The 26,694-nt window shown below is 41.1% G+C and overlaps 1 protein-coding gene and 1 pseudogene across 4 annotated transcripts in view; both read right to left on the bottom strand.

Moving 5' to 3' along the window:
* Positions 1 to 3,856: 3,856 nt before the first annotated feature.
* On the bottom strand, positions 3,857 to 5,959 carry LOC148830849 (uncharacterized; annotated as a pseudogene).
* Positions 5,960 to 9,999: 4,040 nt separating this feature from the next.
* Positions 10,000 to 26,694, bottom strand: part of trim33 (tripartite motif containing 33) — a 51,856-nt gene continuing 35,161 nt past the window's right edge. Inside the window, exons 10-20 of one of the 4 annotated variants that reach the window (XM_088921026.1) lie at positions 26,521 to 26,682; positions 25,269 to 25,469; positions 23,916 to 24,051; positions 22,941 to 23,004; positions 20,787 to 20,961; positions 19,848 to 20,203; positions 19,257 to 19,380; positions 18,861 to 18,935; positions 17,603 to 17,755; positions 15,166 to 15,216; positions 10,000 to 15,074 (exon numbers count right to left, since the gene is read on the bottom strand). In XM_088921026.1, the coding sequence (XP_088777152.1) occupies positions 14,868 to 15,074; positions 15,166 to 15,216; positions 17,603 to 17,755; positions 18,861 to 18,935; positions 19,257 to 19,380; positions 19,848 to 20,203; positions 20,787 to 20,961; positions 22,941 to 23,004; positions 23,916 to 24,051; positions 25,269 to 25,469; positions 26,521 to 26,682 (1,704 nt within the window). In that variant the 3' untranslated portion in view covers positions 10,000 to 14,867. The remainder of the gene's footprint in view (positions 15,075 to 15,165; positions 15,217 to 17,602; positions 17,756 to 18,860; positions 18,936 to 19,256; positions 19,381 to 19,847; positions 20,204 to 20,786; positions 20,962 to 22,940; positions 23,005 to 23,915; positions 24,052 to 25,268; positions 25,470 to 26,520; positions 26,683 to 26,694) is intronic. The other 3 variants (XM_088921027.1, XM_088921028.1, XM_088921029.1) reach the window with 3 other exon arrangements.

The following is a 26,694-nucleotide window of genomic DNA, read 5'->3' as shown; positions in this document are numbered from 1 at the left end:
GTAGCACAGTGTCGAACATAATCCAAATCTTAAACAGTGACATCACACAAGAAATAATTTTCCAGGTCATTATGCACTTTGCAAAAGCTAAAACATTAACTCAAAGATATCAGTCTTGCACTGGGATACACAGAGACAGGTGCAGAGTCTTGTTTGTAATGTTCTTATGTATGGGATATTTATATTGCCATGATATGTAAACTGCAGTGCAATTTTATAGGGCTACCCTCTTTGACTTAAATGAGAGAGAACGTTAGCTCAAGGGGTTCCTATTCTTGGTTCTCAAGGTCCAGAATACAGCCAGTTTTCTATAACTCATTTAGTCATAAACCACACTATATCTGGGATAACAGTTCCGTTTGCTCAATATTTTACTGTATGTCTTTTTTTTATGAATGTCTCTTCTTCGATACCTTAAGCTACTGGAAAGCAGCATCTGGGAACCAACCAGATGTTTTTTACAGCAGCACTAAGACAAGATGGGGTTGCTTGGTAATGTCTGCTACAGTCTGACACGTACAATATCTACTGCTGGGGCACCCATGGGGACAAGAACAGCTCTATGATTAGGTACAACATGACACATATCACTTTGGGCTGGCTTTCTTTCTGGACATGGGTAGTTAGATACTTCAGTGTTCTCAATGGATTTGGACTTTATTAAACTGAAGGCTTGAATAATTCATGAAAAGTGGCTCATTGAAAGGAGGACAGCAGAGTTTGAAGAAGCCAAAGCCCAAGAGATGAAACCCAGCTATTTCCTCCTGTGGAAACCCTGTGAAAAAGGATATTTTTTAAATCGGGAAATAATATTGATGGATCATTTCATGCCTGTGAATCTGACTCCTATCCCAAGTTGCTATAGGAGCTTTTATCTTATAAAAGACAAGGTCTGCATCTTATAAAACATACTTATGTAAGGGCTTCACATTGCTTTTTACTGTGCAATCCAGAATAGAGTGCCACTGTCAGTTTTAATGGATTTTACTTTTACGAGAAAACTCTAAAATGCATTAGGCACTGTAGGAGCTCCCACAGAAAACATTTCCTAAAACCAATCACACAGGGACTGTAGATTATCCAGCCTTTAGGGGCTACCTGAATAGAAGCAATCCAACACAGGACATAAATGGCAGTGTCTAAATAATTAATAGGAATGCCAACTGCTTCAAATAAACATGTAACCATGCAAGGTTTTGTAAAACTCAGGTGTCACCGGCCAAGCGACTAGGTTTGGCTTCATAACAAACACTCCCAAAACAGTGGTCTTCAAATGCAAACAAAATTGATCAACAAAAAACCTCAATAGAAGCTACTCTCAGCCCACCATTTCCCTTCTGAGCTCTCCCGGTCCCAGTACCATCTTTCCTTAAAGCAACTTGCTCATATCTTTTATAGAAGTGGACAATTTTTAAACAAATAAAGTAATATAAATCCAGAATAATTTACAAAACTTATAAACTTCAACAAAGTCATGTGAGGTTTTTTATACTTTTAAGCAAGAAAAAATAGACATACAGTACAGTCAGTTATTTATGACTGGCCTACCAGTAACCTTTCCCCTTTAAGAACAGCAGTTTTTCATCAGAGTTTCCACAATCTTCCATTCATTTGATTAGAAAATTTACTTCACTGCATCAAAATATTAGTCTGAAAAGACTCAGCAACCTCATGAAAACAAAGAGAATGTATCAAGAATGGTAAAACTAATTTTTGACAAGGTTTCTGTTTTATGACATTGTTTTGCTGAATGGGGCCCTGAATGAGTATGGTTTCGGGCTTAATTGGCATTAAAGTCAGAAACAACTAACATATTTTGGCCTTATTTGTTAATATGCCTGTGCATACAATGCGTAATGCAAGAGCTTGAAAAGATTAATCAGTTTTTTTCCACCATTTGCTTGTAGGGCAATTTAGACCACGTTCCCTTTTGGGGCAATGCACTGTATACAGGTATAGGCATATAAGTCAGAAAAAATATTTAGAAAAAAGCCAAATAACTGTTTTCCTAAATATCATATCTGTCCTAAAACACAGCCATGCCATCAAAAATTGTCTGAGTTTTGTGGGAATCCTAACCCTAACCCTAGATTTGGATTTCCCACAGGTTAGGGTTAGGGTTAAGACCTTCGTCAAGGAGTTTCCACAATGTTAAATTCATCTGATTAGAAAATGTACTTCACTGCATCAAAATATTAGTCTGAAAAGACTCAGCAACCTCATCAAAACAAAGAGAATGTATTTTTTCCACATTTGCATGTAGGGCAATTTAGACCACGTTCCCTTTTGGGGCAATGCACTGTATATACAGTACAATATATGCAAAACAAAATGTGCAGAGAACATTAAAATATAACTTTTCCTAAATTTCACTTCTGTCCTGAAACACAGCCATGCCATAAAACAACCTCTATGTTTTCTAATACTAACCCTAACCCTAGCTAAGGGTTTCGGTAATTAGGGTTAGGGTTAGCCTTGCCACACCAAGCAAAATGTATAAACTGTGGTACAGTTTCATTTTTTGACAAAAATTCTGTTATTGGAAATTTAATGTGGAATGGTGCTCTCCATGAGCATGGTATCAGTGTTAAAGAGGTTAAGAGTCAGGAAAACCCAATAAATCTTAGCTACACCTGTTAAAATGCCAGTGCCTTCAATGCCCAATGCAACAGATTGAGACATTAAACCACTTTCCTTCAAACTTTTGCTTTTTGGGGATTTAGACAACATCCCCATTTAGGGCAATGCAGTATATAGAGCCATATATGCAAGGAAAAAAAAGGAATAGAACATTAAAATATCACTTTTCCTAAAATTCTCTTCCGTCCTAAAATACAGCCATGCCATCAATCATACTCTATGTTGTCTAATAATACTAACCCTAACCCTAGCTAGGGGTTTGGGTAGTTAGGGTTAGGGTTCAGATTTTCTTCAATGCAACCCAACACTCATTTAAGCAGAAAATATAACTCAGGGCATCAAAATATTAGTCTGAAAAGACTTAGCAGCCTTGTCACACCAAGCAAAATGTATAAACTGTGGTACACTTTCATTTTTTGACAAAAATTCTGTTATTGGAAATTTTGTGTGGAATGGTGCTCTCCATGAGCATGGTATCAGCGTTAAAGAGGTTAAGAGTCAGGAAAACCCAATAAATCTTAGCTACACCTGTTAAAATACCAGTGCTTTCAATACGAAACGCAACAGATGAAGACATTTAACCACTTTCTTTCAATCTATTGCTTTTTTGGGAATTAGACAACATCCCCATTTATGGCAATGCAGTATATAGAGCCATATATGCAGGAAAAAATGTGAAGAGAATATTAAAATATCACATTTCCTAAATTTCTCTTCTGTCCTAAAACACAGCCATGCCATCAAACGTCCTCTATGTTTTCTAATAATACTAACCCTAACCCTAGCTAGGGGTTTGGGTAGTTAGGGTTAGGGTTCAGATTTTCTTCAATGCAACCTAACACTCATTTAAGCAGAAAATATAACTCTTCTTCATCCTAGCGTTAATCCCGCATCGGCAGGGTCCGCTTGTCGGCATGCCAGTCTCCATTTAGCGCAGTCATAGGTGTCTTCCGGGGCGACGTTCACTTTCCGCATGTCTTCAGTGATCCGATCCATCCGCCGCTTCTTGGCCGCCCTCACGGCCATCGACCCTGCGGGCTCAGTCGCATCGCTTTCTGTGCCACCGTGTGCTCACCACTTCTCATCACATGTCCATACCATCGCAGTCTTCCTTCTCGCATCTTCTCCGTTATTGGTGCCACTCCCATGCATCGACAGACATAGTAATTGAGGATGTGGTCAAATCTTGTTAGGCTGAGACACCACCTGATCATCCTTATTTCCATGACATGGAGGGCCTGCTCGTGCCTGAAAGTTGCTGGCCAGCATTACGATCCATACAGGGCGGATAACGATCTGCCAAGAAGACATCGTCGGCGTAGAGCAGCGACCACGGGTGAGGTGCCTGGAGGTCGGCCGTCGCCGTGTCCATACACAGCACAAAGAGCAGGGACAAAAGGGCCGATCCTTGGTGAACGCCGACGTTGATGGCGAAAGGAACTGCCCACCGGGCCTCAGACGACACTGGTGACGTTGCGGTAAAGCAGCTGGACCCATTGGACGTAGGCCTCAGGGACACTTTGTAATCGCAAGGCGTGCCAGATGAGCTCATGTGGGACCCGATCGAACGCTTTCTCCAAATCCAGGAACGTCATGTGGACGGACTTGTTCTTCTCCTGGTACTTCTCCAAGAGCAACCGGGCAGCGTGGATGGGGTCTGTCATCCCACACCCTTTGACAGAGCCACATTGGTTCAATGTGACACTGACCGTCTTGCGGAGTCTGGCGTCGAAGACCCGCTCAAAGCCTTCTGTGCCATGCAATTACGAATTGGTCGGTAATTTGAGCACTCCATGACGTCACCTTGGCCCTTCCAGATGGGCACCGTGGTCCTGGTTTCCCAAATCAGTGGGACTGCGCCTTCGTCGGTGATTCAGTTTTAGAGGCTCACGAGAATGTCGGCTCCTCGACGACCGAGGATCTTCCACACTTCAGCTGTGATATCGTCAGGTCCAGTTGCCTTGCCATTCCTCATCTTCTTGATGGCGGCTTCAACTTCCGCGGTGGTGATAGGTGGGACAGGTCCAAGGATGGGGTCGGCGCTTTGAATTGGTGCGTGGTGAAATTCTTCATTGCAGATCCTCAAGAAGTAGTCACTCCAACGCCGAAGGATGGTGGGCGGGTCTCGCAGGACCTGGTGGTCGTCATCCTTGACTTGCCTTACTTGGCTGATATCCTGCGTTGAGCGGTGGCATGTGCTGGCCAGGTGGTAGATCTTATACGCAGGCATGTACAATTCTTCATATAGCTGGTCACAATGTGCTGTCTTCGCCACAGCCACTGCCCACTTCGCTGCCGACTTGAGGGTCTTACAATGTTGGTAGTCCACATCATTGCAAGATTGGAGCCATGTTTTGAACGCCATCTTCTTCTCCTTGAAGACTCTCTGCACTTCATTCCACCACCATATTTGCTTGTCGATAAACCTCTTCCCAGGCTTCATCTCCCCAAGGGTGTCGCTAGCCACTCATTGGATCTGACTAGCCACATCGTCCCAGATGGCCGCTGCCAGCTGGTCGAGGTCCATGTCGATCGTACCTAGGCTGGTGACTAGCTGGCTCTTGCATTCCGGGAGACGCCACCACTTGATCCTCTTTGCAGCCGTCGTTCACATTCTCCGCTTCTGCCCAAGGTCAAGTCGGATGTCCATGACAAGGAGACGGTGCTGAGGGGCAACGTTGTCCGACGGGATCACCTTCACATTGGTCACCAACTTAAGGTCTTGCCGCCGGAGTAGCCAATAGTCGATTTGGGTTGCTTGCCTGCCACTTGTGTAGGTGATCAAGTGCACTGGTCTCTTCTTAAAAAAGGTGTTGGCCACAGCGAGGACGTGCGCCTCTGTGCAATCCAGGATGCAGCTGCCATCGTCGTTGCAAGCACCGAAGCCTTGGCCTCCATGACACTGTGTGTAGCCGTCCCTCGCTGATCCGACATGGCCGTTGAGGTCACCTCCAATCACCAGGTGTTCGTCGGGCTCAAATGATTGTAGATGGGCATCAAGGCTTTCCCAAAATTCGTCCTTCACACCGTCAGGGCAGTTGGTCTGCGGGGCATAGCACGAGACGACTCAGAGGTCCACTGCACCTGAGTCAGTCTTGAGGGACATGAGCTGGTCCAATACACGGCTGACTACAATGATGCTGTCCCGGAGTCTGTTGCTGACCACCACGCCGACGCCATTCTGAGTCGGCCGCTCACCATTGTAAAATAACTTAAACCCTTTTCTCTAGGCTTTGCACCCTTCCATTTCGTTTCTTGGACACACGCGATGTTGATGTGGGGTGAGGGTGTCGGCTAGTTCGCGGCTTTGTCCAGTCATTGTGCCGAATCGTAATTGGACTTGCTTCTTTAACACGCCTCGGGTAGCCCTTGCCAATTCCTCATGCCGTTCGGGCGAGGGGGATGCGCTACCCGTTTGAACCAAATCTTGAGCTGACATTGCCATTAGATGCGACCGACTATACTCTAACCGGTGCATCGCACCACCTGCCATCGAAGACCTTCACAGTTAGTTCCAACAAGTCGTTGTATCCAGCAGGCACCGCAAGGAGGTGGTGATAGGATTTTGCCGGTCAAGCAGAAAATATCACTCAAGGCATCAAAATCTTAGTCTGAAAAGACTTAGCAGCCTTGCCACACAAAGCAAACTGTATCAACTGTGGTACAGTTTCATTTTTTGACAAGAATTCTGTTATTGGAAATTTTGTGTGGAATGGTGCTCTCAATGAGCATAGTATCAGCGTTAAAGAGGTTAAGAGTCTGGAAAACCCAATACATCTTAGCTACACCTGTTAAAATGCCAGTGCATTCAATGCCCAATGCAACAGATTGAGACGTTTAACCACTTTCTTTCAAACTTTTGCTTTTTGGGGATTTAGACAACATCCCCATTAAGGGCAATGCAGTACATAGAGCCATATATGCAAGAAAAAATGTGCAGAGAACATTAAAATATCACTTTTCCTAAAATTCTCTTCTGTCCTAAAACACAGCCATGCCATCAAAAATTGTCTGTTTTATGGAAATCCTAACCCTAGGTTTGGGTTTCCCATAGGTTAGGATTAGGGTTCAGATTTTTGGTCAAAGAGTTTCCACAATCTTCCATTCATTTGATTAGAAAATGTACTTCACTGCATCAAAATATTAGTCTGAAAAGACTCAGCAACCTCATGAAAACAAAGAGAATGTATCAAGAATGGTAAAACTAAATTTGGACAAGGTTTCTGTTTTAGGACATTTTTTGCTGAATGGAGTCCTGAATGAGTATGGTTTCGGGCTAAATTGGCAATAAATTCAGAAACAACCAACACATTTTGGCCTTAGTTGTTAATATGCCTGTGCATACAATGCGTAATGCAAGAGTTTGAAAAGATTCATCAGTTTCTTTCCACTTTTTGCTTGCAGGGCAATTTCGAAAATATTCCCTTTTGGGGCAATGCACTGTATATACAGTAAATGTTTTGAATTCTGGCATTACCAGTGAACCAATAAACAATTTGCTGAACAAATGGGGAAACTACAAAAGCCAGTCACAGACTGTCAAACACCAAATTCTTCTGATGGTTGGGAGTTCAACAGAGGCTTCAACATTACTGTACAATATTTGGGACATAGCGGTAAGCAAAGCTGATGGTCAGCGAGTGTAAAATAGAAAATAAAAGTGCAGAATATGGGAAGTTTTATTTTGCTTTCTAGGTCTAATGGGTGATGCAGGGGATTTTTTCTGAGGATACTGTCATAGCTTTTTAAACGCATCACTCAGAAATATCCGATAATCGGGTAAAACAGCCTCTAAGTTCACAGACTGACATTCAATAGTGTCGTTCCCATCCACCTGTCCCTTGCAGACCCCAGAAATTTGGTAGGTGCCCTCTCAGTGCACTCCAGCTTGTTGCTGAAATATGAATTTTCTATTGTGGATGACCTCACTTGACACTAGCAGCATTGGATAACCTTCCCCTCCTTACAACCTAAGACTGAAACCCAAGAATGTCATTAAATAAACACAATGGGTTTGAAAGCATGTTATGTGCCAGTGTTTCTCTGCTCTCTTTGCTTTGCTCAAGTGTGCTGACACCTCTGTCTCCATGGAGCAGACAATAACTCATATTTATTTTCCTTGTGTTGGCAATTAGAGGCGCTGGGTTTTCCACGAGCGAAGGGTCACAAGAGACAGATAGCACTAAACTTCCTAATATTTTTTTCCCTTGCAGCTAGTGATTGCAGGAATCCTCTGAGCTGTTTGACATTTATTCAATTTATTACCCATACAGTCCTGTAGCCTTTCCTTGCCTAAACTGTTATTCTTTTAAAATGCATGCACACTGAAAAAACACACTAAAACACCGGTGCAAGGTTCTCGTAGTCGGAACATTTGCCCTCATTCCTGGGTTGGGACTGGTTACTGGTGCTTCTCCCCACCCTACACACGACTAATCAGCATTCAGAGAAAGAGAGATAAGGGCATTTTCAGAAAGAATTAAGGCATGTTAGTAGATCAAGAAAATAAGAGAAATATGTTAGGTTTTTTTAAATACTCTTTATCGCATTCAAATTCTATCCCATGAAAAATAGCAGGCCTATTTCTTGAGATATATGAAAGAAAAGGTGGACAAGGTGGTGATAAGGAGGTGCTTGGAACCCTTGGAATCACCAGAAGAAATGGGTAGAAATGTCAGTCACTTTTACAGAATGCAACAGCCAAATGAATAAAGTGTACTTAAAATCCTTAGATTTTTTAGCTTGATTTTAGCTAACCAGAGTAATATAGACACTGTATTTTACTGCTTTAACTGTGCAGACATGGGGAAATTCTTTAATGCTGCACACGTACTGGGTGCACGAAGTTACCAGCAGGTTTAGGCATCACCACTGTGTCACCATCTTTTTCTGAGCAATTAATAATAAAAGCCCCTTTTACATTAAATCTAAATTAAATGACAATCAACATTACATGACAGAGATCAGTTACCATTAGAGACACAGCAAGGAAGAAAAAAAAAACAGACAACACTGAGCAAAACCGACTTTCAGCTAACCGCCACTCTAAGTCTGTGCTGCTGTGCTTGTAAAATTAAAACTCCACAGAGACAAGGTTTAAATTAAGGATTACTGACATTTTGGCTGCTTACCAACCTTAGTTTTTGTTAGTACTCTGCAGGCTCTTTAGATTAGGTTTGAATTTAGCGATGCCTGAAAAAAAAAGTGACCTCTTATGTTTGAAAATATACTTCAGTTGTTTTAGTCTTAAAGGATATCGTTTTTGCAAACATTATCTTTGTTTGGCTCTTAATTTTATGATTTGTTGAGGAAGCTACACACTAATTTCTCCTAATTCCCACCTCCTCAAGGTGGGTTGCCTGACATTTAGAGAATGACATCAGTCAGCGTGTGTTGAAGCTCTAACAGTGAGCACGCGTGGAAAAGGCTGCTGTTGACATGGAGGTTAATGAAATCGATGAGCATGAGCTGTTTCTGCTGGCCAGCTGCTCCTGTACCTCCCATCGCGGGCTTCTGACAGCAGGCTTCACTGACCAGCGTCACACAATAACACTAACAATTAGTATCACATTTTCAATTATTTTGGTCTTCAAAACTTAGACATCACAGTCCAAAACTTTCACAGACAGGAATATTCAGTGTAAACTTAATTTCTAGGAAACAAGTTTGACACTCCAAATCCAAAATCGTTGAGAGCATTGCATTGTGGGACGTACTGTACCTGCAAGTACTTCCTTTGAAAGCACAGCCCACCCGCATCTACATTGGCACCAATGAACTTCAGCTACGCTTACAGATCCTACCTCATCCCCTATTCTATTTGGATGCAGAAATTTCCATATTGCAGAAAATAGCACTTTGATAAAAGAAATAGGCATATTTCCTATTGCTTAAAATCTTCAAAGAATCTACCAGATGGTAATTGAAAAACCATTTGGAGTAATGGACTCCAGTAAGCTTTCTAGGGGGCCTGTGCCTCTTCAAGATGATTATTTCCATATGAAATACAACACAAAAAAGAAGCTTATGTTCATTAAACTGCTTTAACTAAATCACATTATACAAGTGTCTTATGTGAAGATTAATTTTTATCTATCCCGTTTTGTTCAGGGTATGCCAAGCTCATTTGTTAACAGAGAAAATCAGATACTACCTCACTAATTAAGGTCTTAATTTTGCCTAGCGTTTTATATCCTGTACCTTATTTTCTATTTCTTGTCCTTCTGTTTCCTATTCGGCTAGCCTCTCAGCATCAAATGTACAGACTCACAAATACAGAAAATCCATAATGAGATTTAAATTGTTGCTTAAGTGTCAAAACAACTTTAGACAATTCAATAAAGATTCAGAAACCACCAATTTATCCCTTTCCTCTATTACAACCAATTGCATTTATTTTATATATACATACTATATATAATACATAATGACAATGGCAACACTGGTACTCAGACCAAGGAGGATTAGAAATGCACTCAGGGTGACATCCAGAGAGAGGCAGAGCTGGAGACATTGATCAGGATGATTAGGACTCCTACAGGGGACAGCAGGCTGCCTTTACTACATATAAAATGACATATACACATTTTAATTCATTTTATACTGCATGCTCTTAAGGCACAAAGTCAAAAATAAATAATCCATCCCGTCCATTACCATTGAGACTGTAGTGCTGCAGCGGGTGAATCATGTCCGAGTTTCACGAGGAGCTAGGAGGGACTGAGCACACACACACTTGCCCTCACCCTTAGCAGGCCAGTCCATCGCAGGGCTACTGAGAGAGGGACAACACTGAAGAAAAATTCCAGCACCATACACTTATATAGCACATTGCATCTCAAAAGATCCCAAACTTACATACAGGAGGTGACCCACTTCACCCACCACTGCAGCCCCACCTGGGTGACTCTGTACCAGCGGCTCCACTACACAGCAGCTCAGAGGGAGGAGGAGGAGGGAGAAATTATTTCAGTAGTTTAATTAAAAGGGAAGTTTCGGGAGGCCATGTCATACAGGCCCAGAGCAGAATTTAGCCATGACAGCAGCAAAAACAACCCTTTTCCTACATTGCCACAGGATCTTTAATGGGCGATCAGGAGCTAAATCTTTTCTCCTTCAGGACTGTCCCTTTCCCATACGGGGGCATTGATCCAGAAGGAAAAGCACTGATGGTACACCAACACCACAGAGTAACATGCTGGTTTTCCTTCGAGGTCCCCCACCCCAGTAGGAAGGAGCCCAGCATTGGATCTAATGTGATCAAGCTAGGATTTGTCAGAATGGTGAACCCTAACCAGCATATCTTTGAAAGCTGGGAGGACACGTGCACTCTGGGATGCCCTACCCATAGATAAAATCTTTTTTTTTTAAATGACAGCCAGCACTTGGAGCACCACCGGCCTTTGCAACCAAGCCATAATGGGTCTTTGCACTACACGCCCAGCTTGCTGTCCTGCTCGTCAATTAGGCAACCAAGTGCAAACCCCTCAACAAGTAGACCATTGCACAATTGCACAGTGCCGATCATGACTGGACATTTAACATACAAAATGCTAACATATAATCAAAGTCACATTTTTTCATGTTTCTATCCTGAAATCCAGCATTTGTAAGCACATATTGAAATAGAAAAGTGAAAGCCTGCTGCATTGGGGATGGTGTGTCAGTGTTGCCAAACCTTTAACATGCAATTTGTACAGAACCACAGTTTCATTTGATTCCCGAGATCATCTCAGTAATCTCCCAGTCAGTCAAGGCAGAAGACTCTGGCGATTAATGAGATTTCACCATTATGAAAACAAATCGGTAGGGTTTAATTAAAGAAACCTCTTGTTCAGGTTTAAAACATGAACTTCCAAATAGCACAGTCACACTTTCTCTCTCATACCAATACTGCTGTCTAGCAAACTCAGATTTTTTTTAACACATCTGGGTTCTATAACTGCAGATTTATACTGGAAATAAATTCTGCAAACCTTTTTACCTTTCACACTGCCAACAATTAAAATACAATGTTAAAGGTTCGGTAAATTAAACTTTCAAATTAATTAATCTCACCCAAACATAGCATCAATTATCACCAAATTTAGAAAAACTCCAATAGGTGTCATTTTTCATACCTACAACAAGGTGTGCGTGGGATTTCTGCATGGTTGGGCGTTGTAGAAGCACTCTCTCCTAAATGCGATTTTAGGCTTGAAAGGAGAGATCAGTCCAAGGCCTTATCAGTCAACTCACACTAGGCAAACACTAAGCCTTCTGGACTCACATCAGCAGATATGATCCAAACAAACCTTTACACTTCTAATGTGACTGTTGCCATCTGGTGTTTGTTTAGCATTAAAACAATTTTCCTATGTCCCAATATCTCACATAATAGCATTTTTATGCTGGGCATATGTGCAGAAAAAAAATCATGGTTAAAATAACAGCACTAACTACCTGCTGGTCATATAAAAATGATTTAATCTTGCAGGTCTCACACTGCTCCAGTTCTAGTCCAAAGGTGTGGAAGAGTGGGCATGTGTGGTTTAGATAAAACAGGACAAGCAGTCACAGAAAAACATCTATACTTTGGTCACTTCCAGAATCCAGGCAAATTATCAATACTGCTGAAGACAACCGAGATTTCAGTATGTGCCAAAGAACTTTTTAATTAAAAATTAATCTCAGTTGCATCTTATTTTTCAATTCACGTGTTTTCACAACAGTCTAGTAAAGATTAATACACAGAATCAATTTTCAAGCTGAAGTTTGACAGCAATTTCCTCCAGCATTTCCAAACATTCCTGCAGCAAAGAAATTACATTTATAGCACAGAAAGGTGAAATCAATTCAGAATTCTTGAGACAATTTAAAAACTTTTAATAGAAACAAAACCAGTGTCATCTTTTTAAAGATCTGAAAAGCAGTAGTACCAGGGAGCCAGTGCATGCAAGTTCCAATGGACTGAGGGTTTAGAATTAGAATGGAAAGCGATCATGCGCTGAAGCACAATAGATCTTGGAGCAAAACACTGTACCCATAGCCACCGATTTCAGCAGCAAGTGTTCCACACACTGCAGAGCAACTCTACTTAGCAATTACGAGCAGAAGGGAAAGGGGAACCGTGTCAGAATTAAATAAGCAAAAAGAGCTGTGTGATCCAGAGCCATCAGCCTCAATTGAAAAAATCCAGTAGAGAGCATCCAGCAAGAACTGTTTCATTAGTCTATTAAACCAGTGTAAATCAACTTCAGCAAATCTCAAGTGATTCAGAATATTCCCCATCTTTAAGCATCTGTCTTTATTAAAACATGCAGGTTCTAAAAAGGTTTATGAAGGCTTGCAGGTTCAATGCTAAAACGTATCACCCAAACAAAGCATGGAGGGCTGTAACGTCAGATCAGATCAGAGTTTACAGTGGTCCTCGATGCTATGAACACACAAGTGGCTATGCACCTCTTCCACTTGTTTTCCTTTTGTCATGCTCTTTGAGCAAACCAACCTAAAACCAAGTTGTTTTTTTCCTTCTTGCCTCCCAACAACCAAGATTGATATAAAGATGTAGATCACAACCATTCTAACCTGCACATTTTGTGACAGAGTACAGAAATTAATAGAGATATTATAAGGTTGTCACGACTGAATGTAGGAACAAAATATGCAAATGTTAACTTAATTTCACAGTTAAAATTAGATTTTTGTAAAGTTTTAATTAAGGCAGTGGGGGACCGAAAGGTAAACCTTACAATATTTCCACCACACAGTGTCGCACATTAGACCAACTGGACACCAAGGAACAACCAGATATGGCTGTTCATAAGAACCTGAACTAAAACAATGTACAAACAGCTTACTGGGTTAAAAAAAGTGCATACATCTTAGAATGTGTGCAGTTAGAACTAAAAGGTTTTCTTCACACAAAAAACAAATTTATTATACATAGATGTACACTGGATGGCTCAACATCTTGGTAGTTATGAAAGACAACCTAAATGATTAAGATGGGATGGTGTTTTGTCCTTCCAACCACAGTAGCTCCTTCTGAAAACAGTGTTGTCATACTAAGCAAAGGGTAGCTAGGGCTTACTTCTTGGACAGGATCCTCTTTCCTTCCTTTCAGCGCTTACTTTTAGTGCTCTTTCTGTGCTGAAATGACAATTGCGCTGTCACATCACACTGTGGTGATGCTGCACTGTGCTTGAACAGTATATTACCCATGTCGGTTACATGAAGGTAGGACAATGCTTCACTATTACTAACAGTGTATACAGAAAATGCAGGAATGTCATATCAGTGAAGTTAACAGACCCAACGATGCACAGCTCTGTTAAACATTATGCACAAATAAAACCAACTACTTAGAGACCGGTTTTGCAAGCTGAATAACTGTTGCAGCCTTAAAAGAATGACACCTTTCCAATGACCAGAAACGGGGCAGGGAACTTCACCGAAAACCTATCAAATAAATATATACAACTCATGTGCAACATGTTCCCCATCAACACGGTGGATAAATGATTTTGAATGACCTGCCTCCCATATTAAGACACTGTACAGCCAAGCTTTCCTGTACCTTGGTTAGTGTTCACATCAACCCATTTTACCATACTACATGCTGATCTCCTGGGCATCCGCCACACACACAGAAGCTCATCTGGAAAGAATGGTAAGGCAATGAGGTAAAACCATAACACTAAAGCTGCAGAGTATTTGAAAAATGATATCCTTCATTGCTTTTTTCCTTTGTGGCTGCCAATGGCATAACCATACTGCATGTCCAGCATCCTTAATGCTCCTAAAAGCAAAGGTCAACACCAACAACACAGATGCATTCAGGATATAGTGGTCCAGTAAGATCAACTGTTCACAGGATGTGGATGTGCATGTATGGCCACACATGCATGCATCTTGCAGATGACGGTTGAAATTTATAGTATACCAAAGGGGTTAGGGGGCCTTTTTAAAAAGCAGAATTCACAATGGATTTACAAACAAATAAAAAAATAAGAAAGAAACAGGTAATTAATTTAACAAACCAAAAGCAGAGCAAATTTCTTTAAATCTGTACAAGCAGTTTTTTTTAATTCTAATACTGTCTAAAGACGTTTTTTTCCCCAAGAAAAAAAGTTCCTCCCAGTGTCTTTGAATGTCCGCAACAAAAAGTTGAGTCCGGTTTGAAAAAAAAAGCACAATACAACAGTTCCCGTCTCTTCAGAGAAGCTTTCTGTTCAGTTTAAATTTTTTTATTTTATATGCATGGGCTTCTCTTCCGATTTTAATCGTTTGCGGCGTGGCTGCACAAAGTCGTCGTCGGAATCTTCCGTCACTTCCTCATCCTCGGGCTCTGTGTCCGGGGTGGGTGGGAAGGTCTCGTCTGGATACAGCTCCTTCAGTTTTTCCTCAAAGTAACAGGCCACCGCCTTCCCTGCCTGGGCCACTTCGGAGTCCGCCTGGAAGAGAAGGGAGGACAGCAGGGAGGGTCAACAGACGGCCATTGCAGGTTCTGAAGAACCCTTCACCGAGGTATCAGAAAGAGCTTACCTGCTCATTAATCTGGGTTTTCTCATCATATACTTGGATAATTCGAGACATCTAAAAAAGGGACAGTAGAATAAAAATACAACAACAAAAAGTTTTATACCACACGCAGAGAGGCAAACACAGAGACCAGACTTTAGTAAACCGTTGCCCAAATTGGAAAAAGGGCAGTTGTTTTCTTTCCTGGAAACCATACACAGCAATGCCAAGTGAGTTTGGGATAATTGGACACCTATGTAAGTACACAAACGTCGAGGTGAACCAGGACTGTAAATCTGCAAGCCATGTCCATTATGAACTGCGGTTAAGGGAGCCTTAAAGTCACGTGGAGAAGAGTCCACAAATGCTCAACAGGGCCTTTCGTGTGTGGTGACTGCACAGGCTATGGCAGAGACAACAGAAAGGTTTTGATCTAATAAATAAAGTCGCTTGTTGGAGGGTGGGTTGGGGGAGGTGGTAAACCCAGTTCTCACCACACAGTGCAAAGGCAGGAGGATGAAGCTTCACAGCTCTGCCCAGCTTTGGCAAGTCACCAGTCATGAGAACTACTGACTATGAAAGCAACCTTGCAAAAATGTCTCAAGTAAGGTCATAGCTTAAGGCCCCCCATGTAGACCATGCCAGGAATGAGCTGCATTTCTGCAGGGCTGCCAATGTCATCAGCTCAGTGTGGAAAAACACTGCTACCTTCAATGAAACATGGCAGCAACAAAATTTCCCCAACTTTGTCACTGCTGTGTACGGTTCCAGAACAAATGAGTGTTTTTTTTAAAAAAACTTGCAACTTGGGATGTGATTTACATGTCTTGCCTCTGTGTATTTGAAACCAAAGCGTTTTGTTTAGTCTCCAAGTACTCAAAGGTAGTGTGCATGACAGAATTTAGAGGTATTAAACACTCAAACGGGGCACACAAGTTAGGGGGGAGGTGTTGTTTCTCTTGCGGGTTATGACCCGATTTTGACAGCAACACCTCAGCTTCACTCTGTGGCTAACGGAATGCCACCAAGATTGCAAAGCGAGACACAAAAACAATGCACTGGCACCACAGGAGATTCTTACAGCCCCCATCAGGTGAGCAGACGACCAGTGTGAAATGTGATTCCTCTGTGAAGCCAAGCTCCCCATTCATCATGTACACATGAACAGCATGGCGTGTGGTATAAAGTGTGTATCATGAGATGAACAGGTCAATGTCATGGAACAAATCTGACATCTACAGTAAGACGTACTAAACAGCAACACAGACAAGAACTGTGGCAGGTGGAAAACAGACAAAAATACTCATGCTGCAAATGAATTAACACAGCAGTGCTGATGCACATGCTAAAGCAGAAGCAATAAATTCCTCAAGCATGTGAAAAGCATTTCTGCCCTACTTCCCCTCTGCCTGTCATAGCTGCATAATCACGGTGATCCAAACCAATGGCAAATGAAACATGAGAAACTGTGGCAAAAAAAAACCTATGAAATGTTCAAACTTAGTTTTAATGTTCTGAAACAATATGAAGCGAAAAGGCAATCTTGTTTTCGAAGACATTTAATTTGCAGCAGGCCATTAACAGGGTTTTGCTTTTCACAGAACTTAAACTTGTGAAATGTCCTTATTTCTGAGCTACCCAATCTCAAATAAAGGTGAAAGAAACATCCATCTCAACTTCACTGTAATGGATCAGCATCTCAGACAAGGCTCAAACCTTAGTGCCGATGTAGACACGGCCTGATCCATCCTGGCTCGAGACAGCCAGCAATCATGAACTGGGACTACTAAATCATGATGCTGGATCAATCCAGGCTCGCTTTTGACACCATTTATGTTCAATAGAGACTGTTTTGTTAAGTTGAACGAAAAGGAAGGGAAAAATAAACAGCTTTCCATCTGTGCTGCTTTCATGCACGTAAAAATTTACATCGCCTCAAATTCATCTTGTTACGAATCCACCTTGCTTAACACCTAAAACTGGCCATACTCATCAATAATTGTTGATTGTTAAAGAAAAATGACTAATCCCAGCGAGGAGCAGTAGAGATTCCCAATGAAGGAGGTTAACAGCCTCAAAGATGTATTTTCACGGGGACTAATCCCAGAAGCCCTGAAGGACTGTATCAAATTTCAGCAGGATTTCTGAAAACATGCAGGGGGTTCCATGCATCACCTGATGACACATCTATTTCTGCAAGGCCTACACGTGCAGCCTCGGTTTTATAGGACTACGGTTTTCAGATATATGCACCTGTGAATAAAAGCTACGTCTCACCCACTAAAGTTCAAGACCCCATCAGCAGAAATCCACTACAACATGAGGAAGTGCATTTAAAATGCCACATGCTCTAGTTGTAGGATTCAAAGTCATGACAGAGTGAACACTTCAACAGACAACAGACAGCAGGGGCTGGCCCCTTCAGCACAGCTGCAAAAGAGCCAACTGGGGGGTCACTTACTTCATTGTATCTTGCACAGTTTTTAAAGATGAGCCGAACATCTGCAACAAAGTCCTGTGGGTTCTGGTAGTGCTGGGAGTGCTTCATCTGCAGCTTCTTCTTCACAGTGCTCAGCTCCATCGGCTTCTTTATGATTTTGTAGTAATTAGGGATCTGAAAATCAGTAAAATTTGTTCCAGCAACAGTACATTTCAGACTTTACGCAATTGAAGAAAAGCTCAAACGGTACCAGCAAACTAAGACCCTAGGTTTATGGTGTCAAAAAACTGTTGAACAGCAACTAAAGGGAAAGCAGACAAAGGAAGAGGGAAAGCAAAGTCATTGGCAAGGCAGGTCTGGCTCTACTACGTCAAATGTCAAGTAAGAGTAAGATTTGATCCCCACACTTATGTTTTTCCAAACAGATACCAAAAGCCATCAATGTAGGTGGTTTGTGGATTATTTTGTTCCAGAAATGGAAAATATTGCGAAGAGCATTAAACATTAAAACTTTTCTTCTTGTAGACACTTCTGTTGCACATGATTAGATTATGAGTCAGATTATGAATCCTTAAATTCCAACATTAAAGTGGAGTTCTTATTACCACGTGATATGATCAAGATTTGATCCTAATGGCAAATGCATGAAGAGCGAGGGGAAGAAAAAAACCACCTTGAAGCACTCTGACTCTGATGGTTTCAACAAAGCTAGGTAAGGAGGTGCCATTTATCTGTTTATTTATGTTATGGGTACATTAAATGTATACCTGTACCTGAGCTGTATGTTGGCAACATATCTCAAAATAACAAGGAATGTAATTATTTCCCTAAGTCACTTTGCAAGAAGCTACATTACTTAGGAAGATAAATGAGATTTATAATTGGATCCTTTATACTTTATTTAGTTAGCTAGAAGCAAAACAATCTAATTTATAGTGGCTAACCTGACTATTCTATTTATTCTTATGGGAAAAGCCTCCCCCTTTAAGTAGCATGGGCAGTCCTGAACCTACAAATTTACATTGTTCTTATGGGGAGAATACATATATATTTTTTAAAAGTCTGCGATACACCATGATTTTCTGGTCTTCATTCTAAACGTATACTAGAAACCACCTGTATTTCTTTTCCCTTGTTTCCACTCTTCTCAGTCCTGTATATAAAATGCACTGAAAAGAGTAGTCTTGGACTGCTGGCAGTTTCAATTCAATCATCGGTGATTAGTGTTCACAATGCACTGCACACATTCTGCGATTCCAAATAGAGCCCTGCCACTTACTGAAGCTGGAACTGGCTCATGGAATTCAACACTCAGCTCGTGGCAAAACAGATACAAGAGAAGTCGCTCACATTTCTGGAGAAAGAAAAGAAATCAGTTTATGAGATATGCCATGTACAGTGATTGTTATTAAACATAGAAAAAATACCTGTATTCTAAAAACTTTTGTTTAAACAAAGGCTGTGACAATTATCAGCAATTACTCAAGGTTTAAACGGAGGGGGTGAGGTTTACAGATGAGATAGAATTCTTAACAGCTCAAAATGCACTTCTAACTTAACTGGCTTTTAACGGGTAATGAAATAGTGTGGACAGGAAGCTGCCAGTAATCTAACAGACTGAAGCTCTTCTGCTCTCTGCCTTGTCCATTTGTCACATTTTGCCCACATGACTCACCCTTTGGTCTATGGGGCTCAAGCCATGCACTGTCTTTCCTTTCTTGCTGTGTTGCAGGTTGTCACAGTTATATTCAACCTGAGGATTGGAAAGGTTTCTACAGAAGGTGCAGATCCACTCCCCACTGCAGGAAAGAAAATATTGAAGGAGGTCATAAATACTGCCAGGACAATCACCATCTGCACAAACAGTGACAACATTTGGAAGTACTTCATGTAGAACGAACAAGGGTACAATTAACTTATGTTAATGAATGGAAACATCTGTGCAAAAGTCACCAGCACTTGTATATACTGCTTTAGGCAGATTATTTTATTGGAAAATACAGGGCTTACTGGGGGATTTTAATAAGATTCAATCATAAATTACATTATCTTAGTTTGTTTTTAATTTCCGAAACAAGAAGGATGGGATACATACCACCCCTGGAGAAACGTTCAAAAAAGGCTCAGATCATTGCTGGCACCAATTACTGAAGTGGGAAATCAGTTTTGATGGATTTGTGCTGCCCCATTCTCCTTGAGGCTTCACTGACATGTTGTGAGGTAGCTTGGACATTAAGAGAACGGACAATTAACAGGGAGGTGGTACCTGGGAAAGCTGAGCAGCGTAGGTACGTGGCATGTAAGGTGGAAGACTTTGGGGCACATGTCGCAGCACAGCAGGTTGCCCCCGTTCTGGCAGACTGCGCACCAGTCCTCGTTGGGATCGTCGTCCTTGTTGTCGCCGCTGGCACCGGCAGCCCGGGGGGAGCGGTGCATCAAGTTGCGCGACGAGCTCTTGCCGTTAGTCAGGGGTGGCGTGGCCTGCTGCTGGCAGCTCTCCACCGCCTCTGTAGGCTCCACTTTGACGTGCTCCTCTAAGGAGCGCAGCGTGTCCATCTCCGCGGTGTCCGCTGGTGCAGGCGCCGGCAGGGGAGGCGTCAGGCTGCTCTCAGGGCTGCTCATCTGAAAAGCACACAGGCTCTGTTGCAGTGAACTTGCACTGGTGAAATACATTTACTTTCCGGCACAACTAAAATTTATATTGAAACAATGAGCAAGGGCTCAAAGTATACACTTATAAGTGATGCAATTATTCAATTGTGTCTGCAATTGTTTTTTTCCTTGATCTACATTTTCACAAGCTTAAGTCAGGTGCTAACCCCCTCCTCTTAGCCATCTAACAGCTAGATGACTGTACTAGCTTGAGAACTAACTAGCTATGACAGTATTTTAACCAAACAGTTATCCTCAACAAGACATTAACTGACCAATAGCTTAGATTATATAGGAATCAAAGATGTAGTCTATTGATATTGATGCTGCCTGAGGAAGAGCTTTGTGCTTGAAATGTGTTGCTATTTGCTAAAATCCTAACAAGATGTCAAAATCTGTGACTGCATACTATATTTAGTTTCTTGATGTTTTTTATCCATTTTTTAATTTGAATTTTATTTGTATTAAAAAATTAACAATCATGAGTCACTACAACAATTTCAAAATGTTCTATTACTTCTATTAAATCGAGGAAGCAAGAAACAGTCCCTACCATGCAGGCACTCCGCCTCCCATCCTCGCTACGCTCCTGCTTGACCTGCGTCCCTGAGAAGCCGCACTCTTCCTCGGTGCCTGGCTCCTGCTTGACCTTCACCGGCTCCACCGCAGGCGCCGCCACTGCCGCTGTCCTGCCCGATGAGCCGCAGCTGGAGACAGATTGAGGGCAACTGTGCCACATTCATCAAGCGCACTTAAGAATCAGAGCCAAACCTGGTTTCCTCTCCGTTAAAAAATTTCCCTAAGTATCCATGCTGCATTAAAGACTACAAAAGAGCAACATTTAAATTGACTAAAAGATTTTGAGGTTACAATGTTAAAAGGCACAAGTTGCAAGCTTTCAGTTTTCCCTTCATATTCTACATAAACACACAAGCATTCTACCTCCACATTTATTCAGACCAGAATGTGGATGAAAAATCTGGGGACAAATTTGGTATTTCAATAAAAAAAATACTAAGAATTGTACAATAGTTAATATTGTAAAACAGGAACAACTTTCAAAAATATATTTCTGCTTGATGCTCAAAAGTATTCATTATCTGCACTTTGTGCACCCTCTTCTTGTTTTAAATAACTGAGACTTGTAGTCTTGTAATATGCATTCATGCAGAACCACATCTCCAGTTTCGATAAGCTGAAGTCTCGATCTGCCTTTATTCCCCCCAAACACATTTCCGTCAAAGTTTGTGATAACTAATCCTGCGCGATGCAGATCTTGTAGCGTTAATTTTTTCTACAAAAGAAATGAGGAATTACCTTCTTTGGCAATTTGTCCTCCTATAACATTTATCAGACAACATGATTTGGTAAAACTTTGTCTTTTGACTGATGGGGTAGCAACCATCCAACTAGCCTTGAAGTTCCCAGAGGACACCAGACCCAAAAGGGAAAGTCTAATGGATTATTTGTAGCTTTCACTGAAGCTGTTATATACATTATAAATTATTTTTATTTATGCTACCTGTATTTCAGGTATGCCATAAATCACATTTTAACTCAAATGTTAAAAACCATGAATGTACATCTATATTGTTTTCTAAATCAACTCAGTAGATTCAGTGTACTGTAAACATATTAAGCTGTACTTATGACAAAAGCATGTAATCTGGTCTGCAATGCTTTACAGATGCAACTGGTAAAGAGCATTTAGCACCACGCTCGAGTTGCTCAATAGTGATGGAGTTCAAAATGTTCTTGAGACAGGCCTATCGACATTCTACATTCTCTAGGAGCAAAATTTCACAAGAGTATTGCAAAATAGGACGTGGAAACATGAAGGTACAAGGAAGCATGGAACTAACTATTTTCCTGACTATCATATGAATTACTCATGACTCTAATCTCATCTATCCTTTGACCTCACAAATGAAAACCATCAACATTGGGAACAAACCAGGGTTGATGTGCCAACACAAATGTGTCACAATAAATGATAAAATGACCAACTGGCTTTAAGACATAAGTGGATAACATGGTTATTCAATAGGATCACTTAAGAAACGGTTTATTATTCATAAGCTACTATCATCCATCTACACGACTGGATGAACAAGATGACCCCAGTTGCTTCCTTCTCATATATACTTAAATGTTCTTAAAAGATAAGCCTTTAAAACACTGCTAAATCTCCCATGAGCCAGATTAAATGCAGTCTTTGACTACATCTCAGATTATATTTTATGACAGACCTATGAAAGATGCTGGCTTTTTATTCAACACAATTGCTGCAGTTTAAATAGTGATGTACCTTACGGCTGGAGAAATCAGAAAGGCTACCAGTGAATTTTTCATATAGATGTAGAACTTGCCACTGGAAAAAACACAAAGCTAACGCCCACCTCCCAGCAAAAAACTGCATTACTACACTGCACTACAAACATTACACTAGCAGTTCTGATAAAGTACAGAAAGGGCAATATCAAAAGTGGACAAAATGCAAGACAAATAACTGAACAGGTACGATTGCAACACTGTCTCTGAGTATCAACTGAATCTTTGTTCTTTATATGAAGAACAATATGAAGAAAGGCAGAACTTCTCAAACTGAGAAGATCATGCTCTACTACCAGCAAGCAAACATGAAAATGGAACCTTATATTCTACCTACAGTCTTGGTCTCAACATAAAAGGCGATATTAAAACTAACCTTCCTCGACTCCCAGTGCTGGATGTGCTTGAGGGTCGTACAGGTGTGTGTGAATTTGAAATACCTGCATAAGACAATACACAGATGAATGAAAACACAATCTCAAACTTACTCAAACTTAATAAATAGTGAATTAGTGCTTAGCTATTAGTGCTTTAACAAAGGATAAAGCAGAACCTTAAAACTCTGCTAATCCTTGGAAATTCTGAACACATCGGGTTTTATTTACATTCTCAAACAAAATCTTTCAGTGTCCGTAAACTACAAATGGAAATCTTCATATTTAGCCTATTCACTGCTTGCTTCCCCATTTTCCCAAGTTTTGCAATTAAGTTCTGTCAAGTTATTTTCCTAATTCTCTAAATTAGGAAAATGCCCATGTACATTACATCTAAATGTACATTATAATAGAGCTACTTTAGATAGTTTATGTGAATAAAATGTGTGTATATTGTCTCCAAAAACACAAAAGGGCTACATGGTATTTGACACTAATGAAGGCTGAATCAATTATTAAATGATTAAACCAATGTACTGAGTAGAAACAGCTGAAAATAAATCCGGAGAAAGGGCATTTTTACAAAAGGAGAAAATTCTGTTAAATGACTGTGGACCACTTCTGAATCTTTAGGAACTTTTGTCCTTTATACATCCGTGAGAATTACAATAGGCACCGTCAAAAATAGGCCAGAAATGTCACAGCTTTTACTGCTAAAATAAAGTTTCAGTAACATATCACTTTTCCCCCAATGCCAATAAACTTGCTTGCAAGCCAGCAAATTCATAAATTTATGCCTCCTGAAATTGAAATTTGAAATGTGAACTTTCTTGCAGAAGGATATAACAGTGGCATCCTGCTAAGGATTTGAATTGAATCGTGACTGATATGGAAGTCAAACAAGAGGTGTGAGCTGCTCTCTCAGGGCAAAGGGAGCACACACACTGTAGGCAAGGGCAGGGAAGTGGTAATCCTACCTGTGGATCCAGGGGACAGCGAAGATGGGACTGGGGAGGGGTTCATACTTCCAGACGGGCCAAGGGGAAGATGGTGGGACGCAGAGATGTATCTGCTTAGCAGATTATCAAGTGTACTTGATCCTGCATCTTCCAGCTGCAAGAAAAAGGTGAACTTTTAAAAACATGATAAAGAAAAACTCAAATGAAACATAATATTTACAGACCAGATATGATCTAAAAGTGGAACTTTTTGGCCTGAATGCTATGCAATATGTTTAGAGGAAATCAAACATCGCACACCAGCCAGGTAACGCCAACACCACTTTGACGTATGGCAGTGGTAGCATCATGTTATGTCAGGTAATGTTGATGCTTTTCAGTGGCAGGGACTGGCAATCTCAGCAGGATCGATGGGAAGATGAATGGTGCACATTACAGACAAATCCTGGAGAAGAACCTGCTACCCTCTGCCAAAAAGCTCAAACTGAGGAGGAAATTGCTCTTTCAACAGGACAATGATCTGAAGCACACTGCAAGAGCAACACTGGAGTGGCTTAAAATGAAGAAAATACAAGTCCTTGAGTGGCCCAGTCAGAGTCATGTCCTTAACTCGATCGAAAATCTGTGGCAAGACCTCAAACATGCAGCCCATCTATGCTCACAAATTAATCCGACCCATCTTGAGAGATTTTGCAAGGAGGAATGAGGAAAATATTGATACATCTTGGTGCATCTTTCTTTTTTGGGGGGGGGCTGTGTATGCAGTTCACACATTCATCTTCACAAAATCCCATTCTTAAAAACAGCCTCTCACAGCCTATAATTTTAAGTGTGAAAAAAGGGCATACTTTTTCAAGGCACTGTAAAACATGTCTAATTAAAACCTTCAGTTAGAAAAAAGTATTTTTATGCATTAAAATTTAATCAAACTCATTAATAGTTTATAACTTAAGCAAGCTGTATAGAAAATCATTTGCCAGCTTAAACCATCACTTCAAGCTCAATACAACACCAACGCACACGAATGCAAAGGACTTAGGCATTTTCAAGAAGACAGAAGGCCTTCTTTTATACAAAGATTTAATAATGTTGGGAATTCTTCCTCATGGAAAGTGTCCTGATCTTCATGAGAAATGGGATAGTGAGTGGGCACCACTGTGAACTAAAATCGATAAGAGGACACTCAATGGTACTCAATGAAGAGTTCTGACGAAGATTACAGTGGATTGGATGTACATTTTAATATTACATACTTTGATGAGCAGTGAGCTGCAAAATGGAGTCTTAGGTGGGAGCAACAGGTTGCGAAGAGGACCTCTCAGTCAAATTCTACAGATGTGCCAGACAGGTTAAAAGCCCTGTTGCACTGACCTGTATAGGAGGGATGTCCGGCAGACAGGGCAGGTTTTCTGGATTCGTCACTGAGGGGATAAGCTCGATGGAGGTGACAGAGGGGCTGGTGGGACCGCGGTTAGCACTTGCCATGCTGCCTGTGGTAGGGCTGGTTGGATTGGCAGCACTGTTATGGATTGAAGCCACTGGGAAAGGGCCAGCGTGACCTGGATTAGAGTGCTGGGAAAGGAGAAAAGATGGACTGTCAGAGAGGTCTTCTGTTTAACTGGAAGCAATTAGCGTCTATTGCCAATATATCATTGCTAAAGAAACATTAGAATTAATTAAACCAAAAGTTTACTTACACTTTAAAAGAGAAGAAAACCTATTCACAATTTTAACGATGCATTGCAAGAATATAGCTATTCACAAGAACGGGGTCTGAAACGCATAAGAAAAATGCCTGAAAGGCTGCATAGAGATAGCCTCATCGGGTAGAACATGTAGGCACGTGGTAACCCATCACCTGATTAAAGAGGAACTGCAGTCCCAGTTTCTCAGATCAGTTATTAAATCTCAGTAATTAAATAAAATCGTGACTTTATAGAAAAAAATGACAAATTTCAAATTAAGCACAAAATCCCGAATGTTTTGAAAGTATTGCAAGTCGCTACGTTCTCGAAAACTCATATCTGAGTAACCATGAATTGCGATGTGAAGCAGCCTTTCCTGCTCAGTCATCACCTTAATGACTAACGTAACGTGAGGATCAAATAAATACAGGTTGTGCAGCAGACATTAACCGCAGAAATATTCCAACGTGATTTGCATGCAGAGTTAACAAAGTATTTGTCAGGAAAATAATCTTGAAATCCAAAGTAATATTTCTATTGGATTAAAAGAGCTGTATTCACAAGTCTGTTTACTTGATAAGGCTGCAAGGTCACAACAAGTTTTGTTGCCTTGTTCCGATTCGCAGAACATGGTGCTGCACATTCCTGGAAATTTAGTTTATTTTGTGATGTAAATTGGAGGTTTTACAAGTTACTGTCTAGATTTTACTTTTATTGTGGTTTGATGTACACTCATCAATGCTGATTCTAACCAAAAAATATGAAAATAGCATTGCAGTTCCCCTCTAAGTGATCTTATATTTGCATTCCCATTTTTAGTTAATGACAGAACAAAAAGCCAGGAGTATCTCTTACTTCCACACCCAACTTGTTATTGTAATTGGGTACAATAGAGCTGTTGTAGAGGAGAAAAATGTTAAAATTCAAGCTCACTCCACCTGTCTCTGAAGCTGTGGCTGCATCATGGGGTACTGCTGCCCATTGTGCCTGGGGATGCCTGGCATACGGTTCTGACTCTGTGCCATCCGCATTTGGTGTGCCTGGTAGGCAGTGCCGTTCATCCCACCACGCATGGACTGCATACTTATCAACCGTGGAGGCTGTGTGGAAAC

The sequence above is a fragment of the Atractosteus spatula genome, chromosome 7, assembly GCF_055471065.1.
Source record: "Atractosteus spatula isolate fAtrSpa1 chromosome 7, fAtrSpa1.hap1, whole genome shotgun sequence".
Lineage (NCBI taxonomy): Eukaryota > Metazoa > Chordata > Actinopteri > Semionotiformes > Lepisosteidae > Atractosteus > Atractosteus spatula.
Note: the sequence above shows the minus strand (reverse complement) of the source record. Positions and strands in the feature narration are given on the sequence as shown.